The 24,454-nt window shown below is 37.3% G+C and overlaps 1 protein-coding gene across 3 annotated transcripts in view; it reads right to left on the bottom strand.

Moving 5' to 3' along the window:
• Positions 1 to 24,454, bottom strand: part of Nrx-1 (neurexin 1) — a 674,791-nt gene that overhangs the window by 114,473 nt on the left and 535,864 nt on the right. For all 3 annotated transcript variants that reach the window (XM_076310652.1, XM_076310653.1, XM_076310654.1), the window contains one exon: positions 19,018 to 19,126. In XM_076310652.1, the coding sequence (XP_076166767.1) occupies positions 19,018 to 19,126 (109 nt within the window). The remainder of the gene's footprint in view (positions 1 to 19,017; positions 19,127 to 24,454) is intronic.

Raw genomic sequence — 24,454 nt, 5'->3', positions numbered from 1 at the left:
AAAATAATTTGTCTCTGGAAATATTTAAATCAAATTCAAAGGAGTGAGAAATTTCTTTTCAATTCGGAAATTTCCAAAATTCTGAAACTTTTGGGTGTATGTAGAGCATATATAGATACGTATCGCGCAATTTTTGTTGCTGCCAAAATTCACTTTTAGAGATAGAAATTGATTTTTAAGTTTCGACGTGCTTGCTGTAATTTGAAAATTATACGAGGTAGAAAAAAAGTTTTCCAGATACAAGTTACCTTTTGCAACTAGATTTGTCATGTAATAAACGATTTGTCAATATTTTCGACAAAGTTCTCTCAATGTTTTAAAATTCTTGAAATTTCCGAGTTGGGGATCATGCATTCCAAGTAAAATTTAATTTACAATCGAGTTCTAAGAACAGAAATTCCGATCAGTATTATTATTATACGAGTCACTTTTCAACTCGATATTATACACAGGAAAAATTGCAGGATTGAAAGCTCGAAAAATCAAACGTAAGTTCAGCCTCGAAAGGAAAAAAGAAAAACGAAAAACAAACTTAAAACTGCTTTCTCAACAGCAATAATTCTTTCTCGGAAAGGAAACGCTGGAAACATCAAAGCTGTCAGCGGCGGACATAAAAGAACGCAGTATAATCTTCGCGAGCGAGGAGCACGTTATTCATACGAAAAAATAAATTGGACTTAACTGCTCCCCTTTAAAAGTGCACGGTTGCAAATTGATACTAAAATAGTGCGAGCGACGTGGATTATTATACGTTCCCACGAGACGAGTAAAAAAAAATCAATATAGTAGCTACTTCTCTTCCTTTTCCTGCCATTGGTCTGGTGAACAATCCCCCAAGACTTGGCTACTTTATCCATCTCGTTTCCTTTTTCCGAGGATTAATGATCCCCGGATTGGGACAGTTTTAAAATGGTTTTCGAATAAATAAATCAGTACCTGGCCTGATTTCATTAATCCGTGGGACTTTTAATTATACATCGGGAAAGCTTCCTCGAACGTAATTCCTTATCGTTCGAAGAGAAGTATTCTTCTGAACCTCGTGTGAAGATGGAGGAGGTGGCGTAAGAATCGGTCGTTGATCCATCAGCACTCCTCGCGACTCGAACTCGAATTCGAAAACTTTTAGGGACTTTCCACCTTCTCTACCCCCACCCACCCCAACCCTCCCATCGTTCCTCACTTTTCGTAATTTTCTTCGGTCGAGGGTAGCCCGAGCGCGTCTGGGTTAAATTACAAATTTCCCGGAGCGGTCGCGGGATGAAATCACAAATTCCAAATGCACCCACCGCGGTGGAAGGGGGCCAGAGGGACAAGGGTTGCGAGTGGAGGGGGAAGGGTAGCCCCAGTGACGCGGCTGTTTGCATTCAGGCGGCGATCCTTTGAATCGGGACGCTCTTATGAATGCTAATTGAAGATTTTCCAGGACAACTCGCTGCGGGGGCTTTAGCGGGTCGTCCGTACGCCGACGACCCTATCAGATACGTCGAAACGCGACCGTAGATACAGCGATTCGACGAAGTATTCCTACGCTGTATTATAAGAATAGTCATCTTACCTGTGAGACCTTCTCACATTTTGATGAAAGTTTGTGTGCATGTGGAGCATAATAGTATAGTGCATGTAGAGCATAATAGTATAGAGCATAATGGTATAGAGCATAATAGTATAGTGCATGTAGAGCATAATGGTATAGAGCATAATAGTATAGAGCATAATAGTATAGTGCATGTAGAGCATAATAGTATAGAGCAAAATAGTATAGAGCATAATAGTATAGAGCATAATAGTATAGAGCATAATAGTACGGAGCATAATGGTATAGAGCATAATAGTATAGTGCATGTAGAGCATAATAGTATAGAGCAAAATAGTATAGAGCATAATAGTATAGTGCATGTAGAGCATAATAGTATAGAGCAAAATAGTATAGAGCATAATAGTATAGTGCATGTAGAGCATAATAGTGTATATATATATGGTATCGGAATTTTCCGTGCACACTTGAGCCTGTTTCGAGTGCAGCCCTGGAAGATACATTGCGTGCGAGCGGACCTGCGTTTGAGTAAACATTTGGCGCCGATCTATAGTCAGGTTTCTCAAAGGGCACGAGTGACCCTTTACAGAGGGTCGTGCAAGACGACCGAGCGTAGGAATGGATGAAAACGAGGGGTTTCCCATGAAAACAAAGGAAATGCGTGCGATCCGGAGAAAATGAAGAGTGTTTGGAAAAGACGAACGATTGAGATGGACAAACGTGACCGGATGTCTGAAGTGAGAGGGATCGAGGATTGGAATGAAAGAGAGTGAACGCGCGTAAGGATATTGGGCGCGAAGGGAGCATGTTTGAAAACAGTATGAGTTTGAGTATGGGCACGAGAAAAGACTGGTAAAGATGTGCTGACGGTAAGAGTTTTTCATACATGAAAATATCTGTAAAAATTGAATTTTTGAGTAATTTTAATCTTATAATGTACAAAATATCTTTTTGCAACAGAATGATAGATCACTAAAAGCTGAACATTTTTCACGTGAAAAGTTTTCTTCTATTTCGCATTATTACAAACTTGTATTTGAAAAATCAAAGAGAAAGTGGCACGGTAAAGACTGATTGAAAAGCTTGCAACAATTTTCCTTTTCTTTGTAATTTCGTAATCAAAAGTTTTCTACAAAGTGTTCAGTTTTTTGTCGAACCTGCAGAGATTCAAGTTGATGTAATATTGTACTTGTTAACATATCTTTTTAAGATTATTCTTAAAAGAAACTGTATTTTTCAATCCAGTAGCTATAAACTCTTTATTTGCTTCGTTTTTCTGTATAGAATGAGGCTCCAGAAATAGAACATCCATGTAATTTTTATTCGAAGGTGTAGGATCAATATTATCCGTTGAAAAATATTAAACAAATGCGTGACAGTTGTGTACCAAACATTTTTGGCACACGATAAAAAGTTAGTATGTACAAAGATAGATTTTGAATTATTATTATGTACAAATATATAAATAAATAACGTAGAAGAAAAGAACACATTTTGGTCGTTTAATTGGTTTGTTGTTTTCTCATACCTATTATTGTTTTAGTGATACGAGTTGACCCAATTTTGTGAAATATCCTGTACAGACAAATTTACATGCAGTGCAAACAATTGTCGATGGAACTGGTGGATAGAACCAGAAATGTACATCGTGCTAAATCAAGTTTGACATTTTGTTTTCTAGTATATCGCAAAGATTGAACACGATGACTTGATTTTTGAAAAATTCAACCGTTGTATCTGTCATTTTTCAATATATTATTCAAATACACAATTTTTACTAATAGTAATTGAACCGTTCAAATTTTGATTACAGTTACTCGTTTCTTTCGTTGACTCAACATGAGAACGAGAATATTAAACAATCCACCAAACGTGTAAATTTCCATTGAAGAATATTTCTTTAAATTTGTTATTTGAAACGAACGACAGAGATTTTTTAAAAAGTTTCATTCTTCCCTTGGATTTCTTCGCATACTCTCGTTGATATATTTTATAAAAGTAAAACAGAAGTTTTATTAGACTCGTAGTATCTCCACTGCTAAAAATAAAGGACGAAGCGAAATTTTGTTCGCGCGAAATATTATAAATTCCGAGGTGAAAGTTTTTACGCCATTCGTTCTGTTCGTTGAAGATCGAATTGAAAATAATTCAATCAACGAACCATTATTTAAAATGTAACAGTCCACGATTCAAATTTTATTTCGAATACATACTTCGATAAATCATATAAACGTTTGAAATTTTTCTACGAAATAAACAACGTAATGACAATTGTACTAAAATAACTGGGATGGTTGTAAAAGGTAAACGGATAATTTTTTCTGCGACAAAAATTATTTTTCGATTCTTTTTTGGGGTCATCGGTTCGGACGCGACATCCTGATATTTCATCGGAAATTAATTCGAATGCGATTTACTAATGCATAGCGAACACCGGGTAACGAAAAGTGCTCGTGAAGTTACTTTCCCGCGAGCCTGTCGATAATTCACAAGCGTCGAGCTTAATACTTCCGAGGCTGTCAAACCGTAAATTATTATCGAAAATATCGGCTATCCGAAGGCGCTTTCGTTGTACTTTCTTCGCGAATTTTCCGTGGAAGTTATACGCCGTTTCCTGGCCACCGGGTATTTGAATAATTAAGGAAAATCGTCGAGAAAGTTTCGACGCTGATGCTCGTGGGGTCGGAGGGTACGGGGGCAGGGGGTGGGGGCTCCAAATTAAAAATTTCTCCGGGAAATTTTTCACGGCAACTTTCGAGCTCGACCCGCTATTGTCGTCGTTCCTGCAATATGCAAATTGATGCACGACAATCTGCTCCGTGGTACGATGCATTGCACTTTTTGGACAGTCCACTTTTTCTTAACTAATTCGACCAGTTGTCGGTGCGAAAGAGCGATGAAATCGCGAAAGGATCGATAACTCATCGACGACAACCTTGTACAGTTTTTTTGGTTTTTTAATTTTTCATTTATTCGTTGAAGAAGGGAAGGACCCTGCCTCGACCAACTTTAACATGCTTTTGTAGAGTATGAATCCTTTCGAGATGTATTTACTATTAAATGCAGGTACTCTGTAATTTTAAAGATACGAGTATCTCAAGTTTATAAGATGCGAGTATTAACTTATTATCGAGATTGTTGCAGCGCAAATGTAAAATTGTCACAGTGAAAAGTGCCCAAAATCCATAATTGTGTTAAAAATAACATACTTTTATACAATATTGAACAACGACAACTGGAAAGTTGGTACCAGTAAGTACACGAATAAAATATTTGGATTATATAATATAAAGTAACTCGCTATAAAATACAAATTGATGTATTTTCTACAGATTTTATTTATCATTGATGTCTCGACAGAATGATGTATCGCCGCAACCGTGTATTGTTACAACACTTAGATTAAAAATTTTCCCGCTAAAATTTTGTTTTACCTCGTCCATGGACATTGTTACTCCAATTCTTATATTAATTTTTTTTACTACGAAGTAGTGAGCATCTGTGGTCGAGGAGTTACATAAAAACTTGGGCTCGTTAAAATCATTATCGTTTCGATAAAAACACCCCGATGAGATATTAATAAAGAAGCAACGTTAATGATAATACTATATTCTCGAGTAGTACTGTATCGTTTAATATCAGGGATCGCCACGAGCGAGTAGTGAATTTCTCGCGGGAGGTAAAAATATCTTTCGTGAGTTATTTCCCCGGCTAAACTCAGACATACAAATTCTATTGCTTTTCTCTCTTAATTTCCACAATTTTCGAGGTCGCGCCTCTAGAACTCTCGTGGAGTTTAAGTCTCGCTCGGAGCGACACGAATTCACCGGCGTTCCGCGTCACTTTCGTCCCACACGCGCGTCCTGCGTTTTTATAAAACGGTCGCCGCGTTTTACGCGTCTCTGAACTTCCGCGCGGAAACACTCGAGGTTTCTAATTTTTTAACGCGAGAGCTGCACGTTACGCGGCAACGATCGCCCCGAGTTTCGCCCGACGTCATTATAGTCGGATGAAACATCCGTCCTTAAGTTACGTTCGTTCCGTGTATTTCCCAGAGAAAACGGTGACTTTGCGAACACAAACATTTCTGCAAGAAATTACGTCACCTCGTACAGGATCAATGATCGCATCTCGTTAAATTGTTATTCATTGCAGAACATTACCAAGGTTAAGTTCAATTCGTTTCTAATGGAGTTGGTCGATAATTGTCAACGATTAGGACAGTGAGCTGAGTAGAATACTTTATACATGGTGTAATCAAAGTTAGTGAGAAATTAAATTTGTACAGATTTTATATTTACAAGTTAGGTAAAATTTCGAAATATTGGATGGACGATCAATTAACGCGTTTCGTTAAATTGTTATTCATTGTAGAACATTACCAAGGTTAAGTTCGATTCGTTTTCAATGCAGTTGGTCGATAATTGTGTCAACGATTAGGACAGTGTACAGTAATACAATTTATATTTACCTAATTTTTATATTTACAAGTTAGGTACAATTTTGAAACATTGCATGGACGATCAATTAACGCGTCTCGTTAAATTGTTATTCATTGTAGAACATTACCAAGGTTAAGTTCGATTCGTTTTCAATGCAGTTGGTCGATAATTGTGCCAAGGATTAGGACAGTGAGCTGAGTAGAATACTTTATACATGGTGTAATAAAAGTTAGTGAGAAATTAAATTTGTACAGATTTTATATTTAGAAGTTAGGCAAAATTTCGAAACGTTGCATGGACGATCAATTAACGCGTCTCGTTAAATTGTTATTCATTGTAGAACATTACCAAGGTTAAGTTCGATTCGTTTTCAATGCAGTTGGTCGATAATTGTGCCAAGGATTAGGACAGTGAGCTGAGTAGAATACTTTACACATGGTGTAATAAAAGATAGTGAGAAATTAAATTTGTACAGATTTTATATTTACAAGTTAGGCAAAATTTCGAAACATTGGATAGATGATAAATTATAGTACTTCGTTAAATTGTCAATCAATAGACAAAATTACAAAGCTCAAGTTCAGTTCACGTCGATAATTGTATCGATGATTAGAACAGTAGCCTGAGTTAGACATTTCGTACATTGAAAAATAAAAATTAGCGAAGAATTGAATTTTTACAGATATTTTTATGTATGAAAAAAAATTGTGAGAAATGTTCCAATATTGCCAGCGAGTGGAATAGTTCTTTTGTAGTACAAAACAATATTTCATTGGAGTTGTTACACAGCTGGCTGGCGAAAATAAAATTATTCCTTTGAAAAAAATGCAGATTTCAATTTTTCGCGGAATAACGGAACAATGAGAATTGTAAAAGTTGCATCCTGTTTTTATTGTAGATTGTAATTCTCGTAAACCAAGTCCATTCTGCGAATACCCCACTCCAGATTACGATAAGACCAGGTACAAAAGAACGTCGTTGCAATGAATGCTAGTTCAGTCTGTGTTCCATAATTTTCTTGTATCGTTATTCTGCCTAATCGTTACTCGATCTACCTAATCTAATGTTTGATCGTACCACGCGCAACGAGAAGAGAGAATAAGTGAAGCGAGCCGAGTGAAGTGTTGGAACGACGTTCGAGTGTTGTTCAAGAAATCTTTTCGATACATCGCTTGTGTACCAAAGGAACAGTGCTTTCGGATATCAAATATCTACTAACGAAAAAATTTTTTGTCGATCCTTAAATCGTAGTCGTTACAATATGTAGAAAACTATGTGAAAATAATTAACGAAAACGTTTGTGCTTTTCAAATTACCTCCTTATAGTAGATTAAACAAACAGATGGAACATATAAATCGATCGTATATATGAAAAAGAGTTATGGAGTATTTTTATAAAAATTTACCAAGTAAGGCTAAATAAACTTGGCACTATTCGTGATACACTATAATCTATACTAGAAAGTTAATCTATAATCTATGCTATATTCTTAATAAACTGTAATCTATACACTGTTTTGCGTTTCATTAGAAATTGCCAAAAATGGCGAAACGAATGTAAAATGTAATTTATGGTACAAACTTAAATTTCAGACTGATTATTTCAAACGAAGATTCCAAATCTTTGAAAAAACAGTTCATGGTAGCTCCAATCTACAAGTTGAGAATGTCTCAAAATATTTGATAAAATGAACCCTCTACTCCGGACTGAATTACACTTTTTATTTCAAAAAAATTTCTCTCGAGTGATCGTAACGTTCCAAAGATTGAAAAAAGAAACGTTCTTAAAAATATTTCCAATGTTACCCGGTCTTTCACCTGCCTAATCGTAATGTCGCCATTAACCGACACTCTGATACTTGGATTCTCTAGCGGTGAGTGGGTTAACTAAATCACCCAGAAAGTGGGGGTACACAACTCTCGGTGCTTGATAATAGAAACAAAACTGTCGATAATTTCCAAGAAATACGATACACCCGCGATGATATAAGAGAAGAGGAAAATTATTTTTCACTCGTAGTCGATCCTGTTACTAAACGAAAAATCCCGAGCGCCGTTACGAGCTCTACATAAATCTTGTCGAACCGAATGATTCGCGGCAGCGAACCCCGACGACTGATAAATCTCGACGCAGAAATTGATTATCGGCGGACGAGGGGGGGAAGGAAGGCGATCGGTGTCCGGGGAAGCTGAATTTTCCACGGTATTTATACGTTCGTGGGAAATTCGATCGGACACGGGACTTTTCCACGTCTCGTTTCCACGGTATTTCTCTCCCGCGACTTTTATTAATTGAATTACAACAGTTCGGGGAACAGCGCGGTGCACAGCGGAATATTACAGACGGGTCAAATTTAATTGGCCGCTCAAGGCCACTTCCTCGACCGTAAATCACGTTGGAGTAGCGACGAACAACAGGCTGTTTCGTACGTGTAAGGTAATTCCGAACGAACCCAGTCGGTAAATCAGAGACGGTTGTGAATCGCGGGTTACGTTTTCAACGAACGACATCACCGATAATAAAGAGAGGAGACCGTTAAATGGACGAAGATTATTAAAGGAACGTGGTCGTCGACGATTTATTATTATTTCTCGTTAGTTTTATCGCACACAGCTCGCGAGCCATTGGGGACCGACTACTCGCAGACTTCCACTACTCGTCGAGTTCTTCTAGTGCTACTCGAATGTTTATTTTTCGATGTTTCGTAATTTCGTAGAAACATTCGTTACGGTAACATAGGATACGGTTATTATTCGGTACGATGTAATTGTCGGTCACGATATTGAAATTGAACATTTCTACGGACACTTCGAGATTTATCTTCGCAGGCACGTTCGATTCCATCGTGGGATGATTTCGAAATTAATTTCAGAAGATGGTCGAACTGCGGATTCCAACGCTGGAGATTAATCTTTGTGAAACAGATAGACGATCTGTCATTTCACACCAGCGATAGATGTAATATAACGCGGAGAATTTAAAACATTTGTGTTTGGATAATTCATAATTATCTCTATTGAAAAGAATTGAATAATAAATGAACAACCGACGTATGTATCTCTGTTTATTGTACATTCACACTTTCACTGACCCTTGTCATCTTTGCGCGCGGAATGAAGCGTTGCTTCGACAAATACTCGAGTTTCTTTCAAAAATGATAAAAAAATACAAACAACGATGTATCGGTAACACTCGTGATAGAGTTAAATTACCACGAGAAATTCGATATTTCAACAAACACGAGTAAATAAATTCCGAATGAAAGTACCACCAAGCGTTTCAGAAACCATAAGAGTACAATTACGTTAATAACAGAGTATCTGTCCTTTCAACGTCGAAATGTACTCTTTTACGAACACGAGTGTCTCGATGTCTTCGGTCTCGGTTTAAAGAGAAATTATTTTCTCTTTTCCTCGCGAAACGGAGTACGGTACTTTTTTCTTTCTAATACGAACGTTTCGATACAAAATCGCAATAAAATTTCCTCGGACCTCCTTTCCATTTTCCATTTAACATTCTTCCTCTTACTACGCTCTTTTAGATTTACTTTCCAGTTTTTATTCTCTCCGGTTCCCTTTACCTTTCCGCTCCTTCGTATTTCTTCCTTCTCCAGCGTATTGTCCTACCATCTCTCCGAGCTTGAATGCGGAATTCCTACCGGAATTGCTGCCCTCGCCTCGGCTGTTGCCCGGATATTTATGCTAAATAGGGATTTTGAAATACGATATTGTACCAAGGGGGGCTGGCACCGCGTAGAAGCTGCGCCCCGGGCACGATCGAAAGCGATGTTCGAGGGTGAGCTTGCGGCGCGTTAAAAAAGGTATAACGGCTCGGTGAAATTAACATCGGCGTTGCTCCCGTTCCGCGTGATTATTTAACGTTGAATGAAAATTCATACAATTTTTAAAGGGTACCGTATTCATTTAAACCGGTTATTTACAAACGAGACGAAGTATCGCGTGTCGTCGAGCTTTTACAGGTTCCCATCGGAGGACGCGAGTTTCTTTTTCACTTTTTCGAAACAAAAGTTACGGAATTTTTTTTAGATTAAGTAATGCACGTATCGCGTGAAGTATATTTTTGAGTAATGAGCTACTTAGAAATTTTTTAAGCAAGCCACTTTGAGAAATAAATTATACAGAGTGGTTCAGAGACGGATGAGACGTTGGAAATAAAGTTTCTTTTTAAATTGATTTTCCTGGTTGATTTTAAGGTCTTCATTTTTTTTTTTTAATGGAAGATGGTATTTTTGTGTCGCTTGTTGTTGGCTCGAAGAGAAATTTAATTATTTGCGATGATACGACGCTGAAATGATTTCGAGCTTGGAATAATATTTAATTAATTGAAAAGAACGTACCCTGTCAGAAATGGTGTTCAAAATATCTGTTGGTGAATTTGGGATGCTTATTAAAGAAATGAATTAATGAAAATCGATATTTGTCAGTGGTTACGTTATTAATGAAATTAGTGAATGTTTTCAAAAGTATTCTTGTTAGCAAAAAATGTTATCCAGCAATTTTGAAGTGTTTCGGGGAGGTTGACACCAAGGTGTCATATTGGAAAAAAATACAGTTCCATTCAAAAGAATGTTGGCAGCCTTGAAGTCTTCTTGACACCTCCATATAAAAAATTCAACAAAACAAGTTGAAAAATGAACGGTTCATTCCTCAAAACAGTTCAACATTGTCTGTGTATATTTTGTGATGTGACTAATATTTTTGAAAATATTCAATTGTTTCTTTATATTACAGAAACTCTCTGATGACCCATCCTACATCACATATTAAAATAAAAATATAATAACATACAATATCTATCGAAATATATTAGTTCACTTATGACTTTAAATTTTGAAATCCAAAGTTCTGAATGCACATGCATGTCAGAAATATTCTTTTATTTTAATATATAATGTAGTATGGGTCATCAGAGAGTTTTGGGAAAGAACGACACTGAATTGTTTAAAAAAAATTTAATGATAGATAGTTATCTTATTACTTGATAAAGACAAGAAAATTAGACAAACGTACTCATAAACTTTTCGTCACCAATATATATATATATATATATATATTATTTTATATACAGAAACAATTGAATATTTTCAAAAATATTACTTACATCACAAAATATTCACAGACAACGTAGAACTGTTTTTGGTAATGAACCGTTCATTTTTCAACTTGTTTTGTTGAATTTTTTATATGAAAGTGTCAAGAAGGAACTATGTACGCGTTTGCATAAAAGAAAAGCACAAGTGTAATCGAAAGAAACGAAGAAAAATTATTCTTACATGGAATACAATTAGTTGGTTCGTTTCAGATGGCGGTACTCGCTACAAGCAACAGTAGCGTGATTGGTCGAGGAAACACGGCCCTCCAGCTGCCCGGTTCTTAAAAACGTTATTAATTTAATCGTAGAGCAGTGAATCAAATCTGATTACGCACGAAAAGCAAAGTCGAGCGGTAAAATGATACATCGGGGGTGGAAACGCGAGGCATTGGTGTTCCGTGTCTGTTTTAATTAACATCGCTTAGAATCAATACCGTGTGTACGAAATTAAATACGAAATTTCAAGGAAGCTCGCTCAACAACCGTGCCGTCGACGAATATTTATCAAATTACACTTTATCGTATCGATCGGTCGTATCGTTCGAGGGAAACTTTTTCTCTCTCTCTCTCTCTTCGAGATTGACTTCTCGAACGTCTATTCGAGACAGTTCGGGCATAAAGGAAAGGTACGAGGATCAGAGGAAGTCGTCGATGCGAAATGAATCTTTCTTCGATTTTCATCGGTCGGACCCCCGCCTTCTTCAATATTCCGACTCGCGATTTTTCGAGGCTCGATGCGTCTCGAGATATTCGTATCGTTTTCCCTTGGATACTACGAACGAACACGTGCACGAACTTCTTTAAATATGATGTCAGCGAGAAAGCAGGGACTCCTGCATTTCTGCTTATACGTATCGCGGTTCGAGAATTCCGATTCCTATGGAGGAAATGGTGAAAGAACTGTTTCACGGTACTGGATGGTAAAATTTCTAACTGTAACGAAACGACACAATTTTAGCTGTCTCTGTCGTGCTTCCGTGCTCCTATCTTCGGAAATGGAAAAAACGTTCCGAGAACCATTCTTTGAAATGAAATTGAAGGGACGCGAATTAAAATACAATATCATTTGCAACATCGTCTGGAAATGAAAAATTCGTTGAGGGTTTTTCGGGGTATAAAAAAATAGGTTTGTTTCGCCGAAATATGATAGGGAATTTGTTAAAAATGTGTCTGAGATATAAATACGATTATGATCAAACTCGCTTATACGAGGTGTGTAGAAAATTGTGGTAGAATTGGGTAGAAGGTAATTCTAGGTGGAAAAATAAGAAAAAATTTTGCGCACAATTTGTTCATCCGAGAATTTCTTCTCGAGAAAATTGAATTTGGAGTTTGCTCAATTACGCAATACGATTTACCTATATTATATGTTTATGAACATTGTGTTTATAAACATTGATAACGATTGGATACTGCAGGGAATACACAAATTGTTCGATGTCTGACAGAAGTTGTAGTTTATCAGACTACGTAACAGTTAATTATCACTATATGGAAATATATTCTAATCGAGTGATGAATCGATAAAAAAAAATTAGAGACGTTTACCATTGGTAATGTTCTTTCTAATATTCAATTTTTTATTCTTCGAGAGACCCTTTTAAAATTCTTGTACGATTTTTTCATTTTCGGGCAATACCAAAATTGGTAATTTCTTATTAACATTCTCTTCTCAAAATATTGCATTAATAATCGTACAAAATCGTAACAATCCTATCTTGTTAAATTGCCATGCATTGGAGAAAATTGAGAAGGTTAAGTTCAATTTAACAACTTTATTCGATAATTACGTCGACGATTGGGACAGGTATATTTCAATTTCAAGCAAAAAAGAAATATTAATAATCGATAGTTTAGTCGATGTTTCCTTCGATTTTAAATGAACCAAATATTCGTCTTCAACTTCAATACGTTCCTATGTCTAAGCTTTGTCAACATTTTTAATTCGGTACTGTTTCAACTATTTTCAAATAATTTATTCACGTCTCGTCATATCCGAAATCCAATTGAAGAGAATCAACGAAAACACCATCCGGATGTATTATTGCTCGTTCTCCCTCCCCGAAGTTTCAAAATAAGAATCGTCTTGTATGACAAAAACAATTCCCTGTACAACATTTTCTTGTCGCGATACGAATCTTGTTAACACCATCGGAAGAGTATTTTCGAACAATTCGCCGAGCAGACCGCTTTCGTAAATTCTGCGCCTGACAGAACAATAATAGTTTTACGAACTACGATTGTCCATAGTAAACGAATTTCTATTTCGTGGAACGCGCGGGAGGGTGGCGGAGGTGGTGGTGGATAACAACGAATGTTTCAGTCAATATTCCACCGTTTCGAAAATAACAAAATAACCTCGGCGAGTATAGTAACCGATCGAAAGACAATATCCTTGCGAACGACCATTGGTTCGTTGTTGAACATTTTTTTCGCACGTCGGTATGCGATTGTACGAAACCGTCGGGAGTGTTATTAAAAACCAACGCTCGACGCCGGGGCTTCGAAACAATTTTATTTTAGTATTTAATACGAAAACGTGGAAGCGAAAAACCCGATAAAACTGGAGCCTCTGACGAGAGGGGGGTTGGACAGCGGGAGGGGGAGGGGAGGGCCGTAAATTTCCGGGATTCCGTTACAAAGTGTACCGATGCAAATGGAACGACAGAGTTTAGAAACTACCGGATGGTGAACAAGAGGAACGGAGAAGTACCAGTGAGGTAAGGAACACGGAATTGTTGGAGTAAATTGTGTGTCGATACCAGACGTAAAACAGTTGATTGGTTTCGAAACGTTACTTCGACGACGATCGCGTAGGGTAATAGTTGCATTTCGAGTCGAGTGCCTATTAACGACAATGAGAGGCAATCCGATTAGTTTCGAAGGTGATGAGGAACATTCGGTAGATAGAAACAGAGGCTTAGCTGTTGCGAGTGTGCTCGTTTCTTATTCCAACCTTCGAGAGGGTATTCTTGTCTAGAATTGAAAAAAAATTTTTTTTTCGCTTTTCCATGAAGTATATAGGGAGTGTTCCTAATTGGATAATATTTACTGGAATATTTACGAAGTTATCGTATTTCTTTTAAAAATGTTTGTTCTTTTATATTTTTTTTACACGTTGTAGACTCGAAGAACAAAATAAATATTTAAACTTCAAACTGCCATTTCTTTAATCGTCAATAAAATGATGGCAATAAAAAAAATGCCATTTTGAATCTTGCACACTAGGAAGACACTTTTCTTTACAATAATTATCAACCGACGGTTCGTGTCATTTTTATTATTTTTGGTTCAAAACAGAATTTTGTACGGTTTAAATATTAGTGAATACTTGTGCTGCGACCTATGCACAGAAAGGTTTATATTCTTTTTTTCGAATTTCGAAAAAAGTCGAAAAAATTGCATTCTGGACAAGAACACTGCCTCGAACACTACCACTACGTTCACTCTGTGGATGTGCACGAGGAAATGAAATTCCTCGAGGCGTTTGTCTCGTACAGGGTGACCAAACGTAATGGGGTTTTGATTCATCGTCGTTTCTACGAACACCGTTTCGCGAGTCTCGTATCTAAATCTTATTTATGCCAATTGTCCGCATTCGAATCTTCGCGTAGGAGAATATGGGGCAAAACGGTTGTTTATCTCAAATATGTTGGAACGAACCTCGTTATCCAATGGCTGATGTTAGTTTTAAACCCTTGAGGTACATTGACGAGTCGGACTCGCGATAACAATTTTGTACCAAACACGAATATCACGAATCCGAGTCCAAATGTGAACATCGCGTCGAGTTTGTACGTTACGTGCACATTTATCGATTCTTACCAATTATGGTCTCATTTCTGGTCGTCTTTCGAACTTCAACAGGTGAGTAACCACTTCTAAACCTTCCAATCGTTGAATATCATCGTTTGAGCAACTTCTTAAGGTACTTATTTACGTGTTTACGAGTGAAGCACATAAATAAATATACAAATATTAAAGTAAGAATATTATTACTGAAATTGTCTCGATGTATTAATATTTGGAGTATAACGACGATATTTTCGTAAACGACAATTCTCAGATAAAATGTATACTCTTATCGAGTTCGTTCAAAGAATGTCTCGTGTACTATTTTCTTACGATTGAAGCATGTTAACCCTGACTGTAAATTGTTTAAAAATACATCATATCTTTTCGTAATGGATACTAGTGTAACCCTACCAAAAACTGATAACATTCCTTTTTGCACACGTTCCCATAACAAAGCACGAGACTCTTTCCATTCACATAATGACGCTACCTTACATAACGCAGGACACTCAGAACAAGAACAGATATAAAAACTCGACAAATAGGAGACAATTCAGTCTTGACCCGTGATTAGATCCGCAATTAAAGTGTAATACAAAAGAAAATAATAAAGAGTTCGTCTCCCATTGCAGATCAACATTTCTTGTACCAAATCCTTAATTATTAAATAACACTATCCGCTGCTCGATCTATTTGGTAAATTAGTATAGATCGCGTTCGGAGAAACGCGTTTTCGGTGATCGAATTTGATTATTTGCCCTCTGAAACGTGAAAAAAAAAAAAAACGAGAGAGTTCGCTGAAAACGTTCTCGAAATAATTTCTCTCTGTCGAGGAAAAATCACCATGATTTTTTAACGCGTCCCCAACGTCGAGGGGCGTGAAGTTCGCGCCTCGCTTGAACTTTCAAGAATATGTCGCTCGCGAGGCGAATTGTACGTCCGATGCAGCTGCGAAACAGTTGATTGGTTTCGGACTGTCGGCGTCGGAACTGGCAACACGCAAATTTCAGACTGCTTTTGTTCTCGCAATTTTCCTGTTCGCGGTCCTCCTTCCCGACTCTTTTTTTTTTCAATTTACGGGACACTCGCGGATTGGAGTAGGCGAATATCGAACGTGGAGCAACGTAACGCAACGCGGTATTTTGCAAACGATCCGAAAGAGCCTCGTACGTATCTCGTTCCGTTTGTAAATGAAGTTACAATCACGTTCAAAAGTTCCCGCGACAAATGTTGATCGTGTAATCGTTAATTCGATTCGGTTCCTCCGTAATTTTAATCGAATGACCACGTTTTACAAAAATATTCGTTGGTACGATTTTAATCCGAATATACCGCGCAATGAATTTTTTTCGGTAACGAATTTATTATATCTGACAGCACCGACATCTGCGAGCAAGATTCTTCGATTACGGGGGCACGATAAAAATAAATTCAGAAAGCAAACGTAACACGAGAATCTGAACATTGTTATGCAACTTGCTGCAACATCTCTATTTTTATTACTTTTAGACTTTCGACCTAACCGATTTTACCTCCTCGTCGTGAAACTGGAACGTTTTATGTACACGGTGTTGTTCGTTTGCAATTTTTCGTATAAATTAAATTAATTAAAAACTCGAATACAAATTTTAGATTGAAACTAAATTACAACGGAAAAACAATTTACTTTCCACGTTTACGAAACGGATACGTTTCTCGTTTTCAAATTAATTAGTTATTTTCATACGAAACTTTTGTGTAAATAACACTACGTATTACACAATTCTAGTTTTCTGACAAAGAGTAAAATTGGAAAGGTTGAAACGTCGAATGATTTAAAAATATAAGTATATTCTGGATAATTTATTGCCTGCTATCAATGATAATATAGAACAATTACGCATTTTGTCAATTTTATTGTTTAAATGGTCAAAACTTTTTCAAGTCAAACATTAAACAACTTGTATTTAAATTCCAAAGTCAGTCTTTGTATATTTCTCCAATTTTGAGAACCTGATAGAAGACGAGGTACTTTAAGAAACTCTCGAATATATTTGTGTCAAATTATACATATGAAAAATATTTTCCAAAATGTTTCATTAGCAATAAAAATTAATTTCGTAAAGATATCCTTCGTTTGGTGGTGTAATCCGTTAAGATAATAATTTCCAAAGCGCCTAAAAAACGTCCTTCTAAAAGGAACAGAAAATTTCAGAGCCTTAGATAAGTGCTTGGTTAAAAATGATGCAAGGAAAATATCCCCTTTACATTAATTTTTAAACTCCAGTGTTTAATGTATTAATAGGAATTTTTTCAATTAAAAATTTTTGTTCACCCCCTCCTAGAAGAAAAACAAAATTTCTAAGCCAGAGATAAGATAAATAACTCCCCCACAATAATTCTTAAACTCCAATGTTCAATGCATTGATAAAAAGAAACATGTAAGTTTCACATTTTTCTACGTTAAAAATTTTTGTTCACCACTCTTACATAAAAACAAAATTTCTAAGTCAGAGATAGGATAAATAACTCCCCCACAATAATTCTTAAACTCCAATGTTCAATGTATTGATAAAAAGAAACATGTAAGTTTTACATTTTTCTACGTTAAAAATTCCCTTCTCCGACTCAAAATTACAAAACACGTGAACACCCCATTTTTGAAAACACTGTTTTAACCCTTTGCGGTCGTACGTCTGCTCTCAGCCACCATTATTCAACTATGTATTAATTTATACTTTCTCTGAACGAACCTGAATGTCTAAAGAATTTGTTCACGAATCAATACGGTTCCTATTAGAGATAATGGAATCCAGTAAAGAAGAAAGGAGATTGTTCTGTATGTTCAAATAGAAAGATTAATGGCGGAAGACACCAAACTAATTAATTTTGCGATACATGTAATCGAAAACCAGGACTGCATATTGGAGACCATTTTGAAAGATACCACACAATGGAGAATTACAAAATATAATTTTTACATAAAAACGTTACATTAAAACACCCTGTTGTACGAACATATATTTAAAGTTCACAAAAGAATGAATAAATCTTGTTTATCCTTCGTAATCTTACATGCTATCTATCACTGATATTTCAAGGGAAATTAATTCCGACCAGTACGACACCCATGTCGAAATTTAACACGACCGCAAAGGGTTAAGTTACTTCTACTCGCTTATCATATTCGATCGAGCCTTCGTTCCATCGTCCATTACGTCGATTCGTAACGTGCGATTATCTCGACTCTAAACGGCGCAGCGGTTGAAATATTTTCGCTTTTCGGTATGGCGATTCGTTGCGGCCGAACGGATTCGAATTCGAGCGCGAACGAGCCTCTTTTTGTATTCGTACCTCGTCGGAGAACGAAACGCGCGAACGAGATTAGCGGTGTGTGACTCGATGACGCTTCGCGCGGAAACGAAAGAGCGAACTGTGGTACGGCGAGCAACGGACAAGAGGGAACTTGATGCGAATTGTCGACGGTTGCGTTCGTTCTGTTATGATGTCGTCGGCCACGCATATTCGGTGAATTTCGGAACGTGTATTTTCAAGAATAGCCACGTGGAATTTTATAGTACATTGATCTGGTAATTCTAGCGTAGGTTTAGGAAAACACGTAGCTTTAAGAGAAGAGAGGGTACGGTGAGGGTGTGGGAAAGCGAGCAAGGGCCTTTTTCTTTTTTTTTTTTTAGAAGAAAAGGCAATGTTGAGTCGAGGAGTATCCGAGAGTGTTGAACCGAGAGTGTTGAACCGAGAGTGTTGAATCGAGAGTGTTGAACCGAAAGTTGTGAAGCATTGTAGAGAGTTGTATCATAGTCATGTTATTTACTGTTATCCAGTTATTTTCAAGTATTAATTATTTATAATTTAATAAAGTATTCCACAGTAATGTTTCCTGTAATTGTGAGATTCGTACGATCGTCATCATCGTCAACATTTAGAGTCCTCATCGGAACCAGTGAAGCCCGAAATACTTTCTAAGAAGTCATCAGCTGGTATTTAAAGACCATGGTCTTGATGAGAAATGAAATTAGACACTAGTAGATAATTATGAAAATAGCCAGTAGTGCATATCATTTTCATTCGCACAAAAAGACACGTCTTTTTTAATTCAATCAACAAAATTTCTTTTTCAATTTCCAACGACTTACCTCGTACAGGAGTTTCGTCGTCGATTTGGAACTTCAAGGAACTCGCTCTTCTGGAAAATCTCAAAGTGTGCCACATGTCATCGTTCAAACCTTGTCCAGCCACCAGAGCCTGAAACCAAAAAACGTTGCATTGAATATGAAAACTGGTACTATTTTTACGACTGGATGTAAATATATTTAAATTTGTATCATTATTAACCACGGTGAAGTCGTACAAAATATTCTAGCCAATACACTTCTGAGTAGTGTATATTTATATATACTGATGAAACTATTACATTGATTTAAACAATTTGCATCAAAAAGAGTGCACTCTGAATAGAAAACAAATTAAATCAGAATTCAATTAATATCACAGACCTTAATAATTGTCGTGTCGTAATTTTACAATTAAGAAAAATACTCTCTTGTTTCGACAAACAAAACATGCTCCATCGGTTAATTCGAAAGCAAAATCTTTGAAAGGACGTACAGGGCACCTTTCCCAGAAATTGAAAGAAGATTACAAGTGCTTGAGTGAAGTTCGGTGAAAAATCGAAAATCGTTCCAAACCTTAAGAAACTTAAATTTCAAAAGTGTCTGACTTTAATTACTAAACAGAGTGAGCTCGTAGAAAATATTGTGGCTATACTCGTTTCTTCACTCTCGATACAGCGACTGCAGCACGCTCTAAAAGTCTCCGAGCATATTTCTCCAACGTTTCGCGATTCTATTGTTTTCGTTCTTCGCGTATCGCTCGTTCCATCGAGCAATTCCGGAACGAGATACCTCGTTTCCTCTCCATAAGTAATCGAAGGTACAACAAAGTCAAAATCGTGACGTTCCAAAATCGTTAACCGTCGCCCGTTATTATTTATACGTTCAATCTGTTAATTACACGGCATTGAAAGGATCGGGCCAATCGAATCGAACACGGCCCCGTAGGATAGGATCATTGATGGATGCACCGTCTAATATCACGTGGCGTAGAGATCTCGACCGCGGCGCGTTGAACTCGCTGAACGCGATGGCGCTCCAGAATTTCTGCTTCGGTTTTACGCTCAACGGCCGCCTCGAAACGAGATTGATCGCGTATCGCAGGATGCAACCACCGCTCCCTGCCGGCTCAAACGCCGAGGAAATTTGCGCCGCGGTGCAATGAAAACGCCTCGGACGGAAACGCGCCGATTGAATTACGTCGCGCGGATGCAATAATGGATACTTGAGCGCGAGCAATTAGCGCGAAGCGACCGCTGCCAGTGCTTGCCATTAGCGAAACACAACGAGGCCAGTTTCGGAGCCGGGCTTTAATGAAGACAAGGCCTGTCTGCGAGCAGAAGTTACAAGAGTCGCTGCGCCGTTTATACGCGAATTATAAAGGAGATCCAGCTCTTTTCGATTTCCTTGTCGCATCAGAGAAATAATACTTGTTTCGTGGGGTACACTTTTTCTTACCGCGAGGGTTAACAGTGGGGTTCTCAGGGACAATTACGCAGTTTGTCAATTTTATTGTTTAAATAGTCAAAACTTTTTCAAGTCAAATATTAAACAGCTTGTATTTAAATTCCAAAGTCAGTCTTTGTATATTTCTCCAGTCTTGAGAAACTGATAGAACACGAGGTACTTTAAGAAACTCTCGAATATATTTGTGTCAAATTATACACATAATAATACAAAATTATATTTTTCAAAATGTTTCGTTAGCGATGAAAATTAATTCGTAAAGATGTCTTTCATTTGGTGGCGTAATCCGTTAAGATAATAATTTCCAAAGCGTTTAAAAAACGTCATTCTAAGAGGAACAGAAAATTTCGGAGCCCTAGACAAGTGCTTGGTTAAAAATGATGCAGGGAAAATATCCCCTTTATATTAATTTTTAAACTCCAGTTTTAATATATTACTAGGAAGAGACAGGTAAGTTTTACATTTTACAAAACGCCTCGTGGGGTTCTTAGGGTTCTTAGGGTTCTTAGGATTCTTAGGGTTATTATACAACCCTAGGGTTGGGTTATACCCACTGTACAATATAGTGGGTTGTTTGAAAAGTAATTTTGTTTTTTTCTCTTTTTGGTGAAAATGGAACACGATCTTTTTAGAGCGTATAAACGAATTTTATTTGATTAAACTCATATAATTGCACAGGTTCCACTATGTTGTATAGTTCACTTTTTGTGTATTGGTAGCCACAGTTTGAAACTTTTAGGGTCTGTTTATACTACAATTGCTTCACAAGTAGGTTGTAAAGTACAGATGAGATTATCTATAATATGTCGGCTCTTCGTTAGTTTGTATAGTTAAGGTTTTCAAACTTTTCGAGTGGTGTTCCTTTGAAAAAAAAAAGGAAAACAAATATTTCTGTACTCGAGCACATTCTGTGATGATTAACACAACTCCGATGATCAACGAAAAGAAATCTTTAAGTCGTCTGTATCTTTCTGCATTAATGAACATTCGCTACGAAAAATGTATTGTTGTAGCAGAACGAGTACAATTCGTTGAATGTATCATCGAATTTTCGAAAGTTTTCAAACATGAATATGTATAAAGATATTCTATCATAAAGGGATACGGGAAATATTTGAAAAGCGAATCTCTGGTAATCGTGGATTTTACAATGACGTTTACGATATATACATATAAAAAGTGATTGTAATATTTGTTACAATTTCAACGTCGAGTCATTTTTCCCGGTTGCGTTGCTATTATCGTCGCGTTCCCGTGCAAAACTCTTTGAAACCACATCCGTTACAAGTAATGCGCGTATCAATTTTAATTTGAATTTAAATATTCCTTAATAAATATATATTAATGCTAATCCACTTTTTGGATTAAACCGCGATTTGAATAACGCGAAAGCTGGAAATATATGCACGAGTTCTGGATAACGGGACCCGCTTCGCGATAACCGATATATCTACACGCGCCTATAGTTAACCATTCCGGGAGTATAGTGGCCGTCGATAAACTAACAACACACGGTGCCTCTCGTTTGGTTAAACCACCATAAATCCGGGCAACTCGTCACTATCTGCTAACTGGTTTGGTCCACGCTGTCACGCATGATATTCATCTATCACGTGGCATCTGACACACGTTTGTCACCTGACGTCACCTTTGCACCACCGGTATCATTCTCGTTTCCCTCTGTGAAATGTAAGTGTTATTTTCGAACGTTTTGATGACGAGTGTTCAATCATTGTCGGAGTTTCAATACGGGAAACGTTAATCGATGACCGAACTTGCGAGTATCATCGTGAAAGCAACAACTGATACGATGATTTTTTCATAAAAATCGGTTGGTAAATTTATTTCAAAGAATGTCTGTTACGACTATTAAAGTTAAAGAGGAAATTATAACGATTGTAATTATTGCGAAGTTGTGAAAAATATTTAAGTTATCGGCGTAAGGGAAAGTTATTATTTTTCAATGTGACATTTTTAAGAAAAATATAAAATTTTACAAGTGAATCTTAAATTCACTGCACTAATCTTCCATATTAAAATTTGTATGCTTTAACTATTAAAGGGACTTCCAGCAATCCTGATCGAGCTTTTGTATTCAATGTTTCGATCCACGAATTCAAGAATACTTTTGGAAATAATATGCACGTTGATTTGGATATAACGCGTATACTCGTTTGGATATTTATTGTCTACGTATGATTGTTCTCAGTTGCAAAACAATTCATAAATAAGTTAATAGAAGAGTCAAGGTTTAAGAAATAGAAACTATCACGTTCGTCGAGATCTATGTATTCGAAATAAATAATAGCTGTCAATTCGCACACTGTGCGTCTGGAAGCAGTCCCTGGATGTAGACCCCGATTCTAGACCATGGCGTATTCCCTCGAAAATTTCCAAAAATATGAAACTCTATAGCTACACACTTTAAACGATACTGAAATAACCTAACCGTATTTTATTCCAACGATGAAACATTAAGCCCGAGAACACCTTCCCAAACAAATTACCTTTTCATATTTTATTTCCTACAGCAACTAGAATCTCTCTAAAAATATTATTTCACCGTACACTTTAACGGAAAATCACCGTGAAAAAAAGTTCAATTCAAAGTTTCGCGGTACTTTGATATCCTACAGGGTAATCAATAAAAACTTAAAAGAAGAAAGCACACAGTTCTATTCCGATAAATTTTCAACCGGTACGATAAGTCGTGTATCGAAACTGTACATCTCCAAAGAAATAAACGAGGATAAACGTATCGTGCACGTGTCACGTAATTATAACAGTTCTCGTAAAAATTTCGAAATTATTTCCCGGAAGCGAGGAGTTCACGGTCCCGAGCCCGATCGCGAACGGTCCCGATCCAGTTCGAGATCCGACACCGTTGAAAGGAAAGGTGGCTCCACGGTTAGCTAGCTACGAACTCGCCGGCGTCGATTTTTATCAAACAGGAAGGAGATCGAGCGCGAGTACCTAGTCCGCTCGTCTGGCTCGCTTTGAATACCAGAGACTTCGCGTGGAAATCCGATGTGGAGCCACGGGTGAGAAAACGTTCGCGGGGACGCGCGAGGTGACGCGAGAAAGCACTCTTAACCGCGGCTGGAGTGAAATTACATAGAAAGTCTATCAGTAGGCGGATATTACGGTGTCTACCGTCATTCTGGCCCCTCTACTCCACGTTGGAACTTTATCGCCGGCTCACGCTCGGATAATCACGCGTCTCTGTCGCTACCTACGAATCAATCTGGCAATTAAGGGACGTTTTGTCGCGGGGCTCGAGCTCGATCGAGCTTTATCGAATTCATCGGGAGCGCGGCGCACCGGCGCGGTGCAGGAAATCGCAGCTGCATAAAGCGTTCAATCGTAGCGTGGCGTGTGATAGCATTATCGATTGTCAGACGGCGCGCGTCTTTTTGCCGCGTTCGAGCGATAAGCTGTTTGCTGGCGCGGCGTGTTATCGGTAATATTGTTCCAAATTGAACCAAGCGGTTTCACCGGTCAGGAGATTTTTTTTTTTTTTCGCTTTTTTTTTCAGAACCCTGGTCTCCATTTTATCGGGGCATCGATATTTGAAAACGACGATCGACCAATTGCGTAAAATTCCGGGAGGGGAGTGCTTTGGAATTTGTCCAACGATCGTGAAAATACTTTATTAGGACCTCTTGACTTTCCGGGGAACGAGTGAACAATTAATATACGGTGATTTATGTTTTCTGTAAACGGAGGAGGGTAATTCTACTGCTCGTGTAACGATGGTAGACACAATGTTTGCCAATCGTGTACAATTGTAAGTTGTAGAAATGTAGAGGGTGATATTTAATTATAGAATACTATGCGGATGGTAGAATCTAGGATTTACTTGTAAATGTATATGGTTTATAGTTTTCTTTGTTTGTGAATCAAAAATGGAAATTATATATTAATTTTGTAGTCTCTTGACGAGGAGTGAATGTAATGTACGGTTTTGTCTAGCTGTCTGTTATTGCATAATAGA

Source organism: Ptiloglossa arizonensis, chromosome 4 (genome assembly GCF_051014685.1).
Source record: "Ptiloglossa arizonensis isolate GNS036 chromosome 4, iyPtiAriz1_principal, whole genome shotgun sequence".
NCBI lineage: Eukaryota > Metazoa > Arthropoda > Insecta > Hymenoptera > Colletidae > Ptiloglossa > Ptiloglossa arizonensis.
This window is presented reverse-complemented; position numbering and strand designations above follow the sequence as displayed.